This window comes from Octopus sinensis, linkage group LG28 (genome assembly GCF_006345805.1).
Source record: "Octopus sinensis linkage group LG28, ASM634580v1, whole genome shotgun sequence".
Classification (NCBI taxonomy): Eukaryota; Metazoa; Mollusca; class Cephalopoda; order Octopoda; family Octopodidae; genus Octopus; species Octopus sinensis.
In genome coordinates, this window is record NC_043024.1 from 9,944,966 (window position 1) to 9,951,036 (window position 6,071).

At 40.9% G+C, this 6,071-nt stretch overlaps 1 protein-coding gene across 1 annotated transcript in view; it reads left to right on the forward strand.

The window, feature by feature from the left end:
• The window catches only part of LOC115225660 (rho GTPase-activating protein 1), a 113,443-nt gene extending 108,119 nt beyond the window's left edge, over positions 1 to 5,324 (forward strand). The window contains exons 13-14 of the mRNA XM_036514513.1: positions 1,855 to 1,953; positions 5,210 to 5,324. Of these exons, the coding sequence (XP_036370406.1) occupies positions 1,855 to 1,953; positions 5,210 to 5,324 (214 nt within the window). The remainder of the gene's footprint in view (positions 1 to 1,854; positions 1,954 to 5,209) is intronic.
• Positions 5,325 to 6,071: the final 747 nt, after the last annotated feature.

Genomic DNA, 6,071 nt, shown 5'->3' on the forward strand with positions numbered 1-6,071 from the left:
AATAGCTTGTGAGTGGGTCTGGCTGATGGAAACTAAAAGAAGCCTAGAAACCTATTGTGTATATGTGTGTATGTATTCACACATGAATGGGTGAATAATGAAAGAAGTAGCATTCTTAAGGTACATTCTCAGGTAAAAATCATACAGCATTCTGTATTATACTATTATACTGGCATCAGTCAAAAATTTGGGTTAATTTCCAAAAAATTAAACCCATTAAATTTCAACTGGACCATTTATTATTGCTGCCAGGAAGTGGCATGCCAATCGCCATTAAGTCGATCGGTCATAAGTCATATAGGTTGTAAGTTGTCGACAACATGTACTATACGTTAGATAATGCTGTCCAAGATACACTAATACACTTTTACTAACTACCATCATCTACCGTATAATATATTATATTTACAGTCCTAGATATTTTAACACTAACAAATTTACAAATCGGTGCTGACTTATAACCACAGTTGGTTCCGACTGACTGGTCATAAGTCGATTTTGTCGTAAGTCGGCTTTCAGGCCTACACAGATTTGTTTCATATTTTTGCATTCTTAAGGTACATTCTCAGGTAAAAGTCACACATAGCATTCTGTATTATACTATTATACTGGCATCAGTCAAAAATTTGTGAGTCTCAAGTAGTCCACTTATAAACAAATACGAGGTTGCCTCAATGTCCCCATGATAGGATATTCATCCAACACATGGGATATCATCTGTAGATGGGTTAATTTCTAAGAAATTAAACCCATTAGATATAATAGTTGTATACTGTCAATTTACTGTGACAGTAGGGGATTACACCACCGCTGTTTAACTCTAGGAAGCATGGAACGCTTCCTGTCAGCCTTGACACATTTACTGTGTCCTTATATATTTACGAAGGGGAGACAAATACCCCCAGCAGCTAGGCCTGCATCTAGAGACACGCATGTTTCAGGGTCTTTGCCCATCATCGGTCTAGAGTAGCAGAAACCTGCTAGATGAAGATATCTGTCTAGACTTTGCAAATATATATATCTAATTTTCAGTGAAGTTTATTCACTGATCACCAAAATCAGAAATATTAAATTTCTAAATATCTCATAGAGATATGTATGGTGGTAAATATATATAAGGACACAGTAAATGTGTCGAAGCCGACAGGAAGCGTTCGATGCTTCCTAGGGATAAATAGCGGTTGTGTAATCCCCTACTGTCACGTTAAATTGACAGTATACAACTATTATATCGCCCCACCACCGTACATATCTCTATGAGATATTTAGAAATTTAATATTTCTGATAAACCCATTAGATTTTAACTAAAAAACACCATTTGAGCGTGGCCGTTGCCAATACCACCTGACTTGCCCTCGTGCCGGTGGCACGTAAAGGCACCCATTACACTCTCGGAGTGGTTGGCGTTAGGAAGGGCATCCTGCTGTAGAAACACTGCCAAATCAGATTGGAGCCTGGTGCAGCCATCTGGTTCACCAGACCTCAGTCAAATCGTCCAACCCATGCTAGCATGGAAAGCAGGCGTTAAACGATGATGATGACGATGACTATTTATTATTGCTGCTGGAAGGTGGCGCACCAATCGCCATTAAGTTGATAGGTCATAAGTCATACAGATTGTAAGTCGACGACGACATGTACTGTTCTTTAGATAATGTAGTCCTAGATACACTAATACACTTTTACTAACTACGTCCAATGTATTCTAATACTAACCAGTATGTTTATACTTTAGATAATGTAACCTTAGGTAGACTGTACCTGCTTGATCAATATTGATCTGGGTCTCAATAATTGCTCAATTTGCCCTAATATTTCGCTAATTACCATTTTCGTTTCTGTTCTTCGTTTAGCGTCAAATTTGGTCAGAAAGTGATGTATGTTAACTATTTACATGAACTCAAGGAACATCTTCATTTCAACCAATTGGTCGTTCCTCAACCAGTCTTGGAGTAAGAACACAATTTGCTTTCTTTTATACCTTGGTTTCTGTTTGTTTTTTTTGTTGTTATTGTTTTGGTTTTTTTGTGTGTGTGTGTGTGCCAGTTAAGAAATCCTCTGTGTGGTTGCTTGATTGTTAGAAATAGAAAGAGCTAAATTTCTCTCGGACTGAACCCTTGCTTTGCTTTGCGGTCTCAATTCTTGATGGAATCATAGTGGTACTGTTGCGATGTATGGTATGTCTTGGGAATTTTTAGACTTGATGGTGCCTGGCTCTCTTCAGGTTTGATCATGGCTGATTTCTTCCAGGTGGAGAGAGAGAGAGAGAGAGAGAGAAGAAACTGACAGGGATTATGGTGGCAAGATGGCAGAATTGTTAGCACGCCGGGCGAAATGTGTAGCCGTATTTCGTCTGCTGTTACGTTCTGAGTTCAAATTCCGCCGATAAATAAAGTACCAGTTATGCACTGGGGTCAATATAATCGATTTAATATGTTTGTCCTTGTTTGTTCTCTCTATGTTTAGCCCCTTGTGGGTAGTAAAGAAATAGGTATTTCATCTGCTGTTACGTTCTGAGTTCAAATTCCACCGAGGTCAACTTTGCCTTTCATCCTTTCGGGGTCGATTAAATAAGTACCAGTTATACACTGGGGTCGATATAATCGACTTAATCCATTTGTCTTTCCTTGTTTGTCCTTGAACATAAAGCAGGTAGAATATTTGGGCCAGATATGGCCACTTTAAATGCTAATGGCTTAAATTATACAACTTACCCTACACCATGTGTTCCACACCTAAGTTTCATTTTGAGACAAAGCAGGACAGCAGCTGTGCTGATGATGCTTATTAAGGCAGAAACATACTCAGCTTTCTTCAGACAATCAGACTGCCTTTCCCTTAATAGCCTGTCAGTTTTTGAGAATCCTCGTATTTTGTGGATTATCTCCCTTCCACATTTGGAGTTGATCCCAATTGCTTCAAAGGGGAGATAATTTCAATAAATCCAGAATTTTTCTTGTATACTCTTTTACTCTTTTACTTGTTTCAGTCATTTGACTGCGGCCATGCTGGAGCACCGCCTTTAGTCGAGCAAATCGACCCCGTGACTTATTCTTTGTAAACCCAGTACTTATTCTATCGGTCTCTTTTGCCGAACCGCTAAGTGATGGGGACGTAAACACACCAGCATTGGTTGTCAAGCAATGCTAGGGGGACAAACACACACACACACACACATCCATATATATATATATATATATAGATATATATATATATATATATATATATATATATATATACAATATATACGACAGGCTTCTTTCAGTTTCCGTCTACCAAATCCACTCGCAAGGCATTGGTCGGCCCGGGGCTATAGCAGAAGACACTTGCCCAAGGTGCCACGCAGTGGGACTGAACCCGGAACCATGTGGTTGGTTAGCAAGCTACTTACCACACAGCCACTCCTATCTTTATTCATCTCTATTGTCCATATTCATGCCACCGGTCACTCTCAGTCAACTCATTTTTGTGTTGCGTATGTGTATATCCAACCAATCTTAAAAGCCCCTTACAAACCATAGGCTCATAAGGCCAGTTTCCTGGATTCTGTGGTATAAAATATTTCCCCCACATGGATGGGACACCAGTCCAATACAGAATTACTCATTCTGACCAGCTGAGTGGACTGGAGCAACGTGAAAGGAAGTATTTTGCTCAAGGACACAACACATTGCCCAGTCCAGGAATTGAAACCACAATCTTACTCTTATGAGTCCAGCACCCTAACCACTAAGTTACATACATCCACTATATATGTATGTGTGTTATATATATATATAATATATATACATACGTATACATATATATATATATATATATAATGTGTGGAGGTGCAATGGCCCAGTGGTTAGGGCAGTAGACTCGCGGTTGTAGGATCATGGTTTCGATTCCCAGACTGGGCGTTGTGAGTGTTTATTGAGCAAAACCAACTAAAGCTCTACGAGGCTCCGGCAGGGGATGGTGGCGATCCCTGCTATACTCTTTCGCCACAACTTTCTCTTACTATTTCTTCTGTTGGCCTGCTCGCTTAGCCTGAGGGTGGCGTCATTTGAAGGCTAAAGCAATGCGGAGCGCATTGTGACCAGTGATGTGTAGCAACATCTGATACCTGGTCAGTCACGGTGATATATATATATATATCCCTTTCTTTCAACCTCTTTTTTCTTTCCAATCATTTGCCATGTTGGACAGCTGAAATCTACAAGTCTTTGTTTCATTCTCACTCTGTTTAGTTTTTCTTATCCCTTTCTGCTGAAGAGCGTAGGCTCGAAACGTAAAAGACTTTCTCACCTTCCCCAGTGTTAAACTAATACATCTGTTTGTTGTTCATACACCTGTCTTCATCTTTTGTTTTTCTATAAATTTCAACCATATATAGATAGATAGATATTAATACACAACTATAAGAGAGAATCCACTATGTGGACGCTCTTACGCTAGATATAGATCCGCAAAGGGAATCCACCATCAAGAACTGTTCTCAAGAAATAATTCAACACACCAAGAACGTAAGCGAGCAGGACAAATGGTTCTTGGTGTGCTGAATTATTTCTTGAGAACAATTCTTGGTGGTGGATTCCCTTTGCGGATCTATATCTAGCGTAAGAGCGTCCACATAGTGGATTCTCTCTTATAGTTGTGTATTAATAATATTTACTGAATCTCAGTCTTTTATACACTAGGCCACTTGGTGTTTAAATTGATGTTATTAAATTAATATCCAATTTTTTCACCCTCATTTTGACTTTAATGATAGATAGATAGATAGATAGATAGATAGTATTGTGTATATATATATATATATATATATAACGGGAAGCTTTATGAAAATAGACAAAAGACGAAGGCAGGTTTACGGAAATAAACAAAAGACGAAGGCAGGTGGAAAACAAACAAACAATTGTATTAGTATGGCGCTCAGGAAATATAAATGAAACAAGTCTTTAACGTTTCGAGCCTACGCTCTTCAACAGAAAGATACACAGAGAAGAAACACAGAAAGAAAGGAAAAAAATGCGTGCAGAAGCTAGCGAATCAACATGGCGATCATATATATAGGTATAGATAGATAGATAGATAGACAGATTGATAGATATGTGTGTGTGTGAGAGAGAGAGAGAATGAGTGAGTACTTGCAGACTGGCAGTATATATAATGATAATAATTTTGATTGTGTGTTTTGATTAATGTTTCTTTTCTCCTTCCAAGACATGATGCGCGTTTAGTTTCGGCCAACAAGCCACCCTACCCCTACACAGATCCCAGCATAAAATCCACAAAACCACAGAAAAATCAACAGTTTGGAGTTTCATTAAATTTGTAAGTCCATTAAGTTAATTACAACTTTATCATCATCATCATCATCATCATCGTTTAGCGTCCGCTTTCCATGCTAGCATGGGTTGGACGGTTCAACTGGGGCCTGGGAAGCCAGGAGGCTGCACCAGGCTCCAGTCTGATCTGGCACTGTTTCTACAGCTGGATGCCCTTCCTAACGCCAACCACTCCACGAGTGTAGTGGGTGCTTTTTACGTGCCAGGGGAGGCTGAAAAACCGGCACGATCGGATGGTACTTTTTACGTGCCACCGGCACGGAGACCAGGCGACGCTGGCAACGGCCACGATTGGATGGTGCTTTTTACGTGCCACTGGTACAGGTGCCGGGCGACGCTGGCAAACAGCCACGATCAGATGGTGCTTTTTACGTGCCACCGGCACAGAGGCCAGGCGACGCTGGCAACAGCCACGATCGGATGGTGCTTTTTACATGCCACTGGCACAGAGGCCGGGCGACGCTGGCAACACCACGATCGGATGGTGCTTTTTACTACGTGCCACCACCTGCACAGAGGCCGGGCGACGCTGGCAACAGCCACGATCGGATGGTGCTTTTTACGTGCCACCGGCACAGAGGCCGGGCGACGCTGGCAACAGCCACGATCGGATGGTGCTTTTTACGCACCACCAGCACGGAAGCCAGTCGGAACAGCGCTGGCAACAGCCACCTTTGGACGGTTTTTCTCTATGTGCCACCGGCACTGGTATCACAGCTACAATTCCATTCATGTTG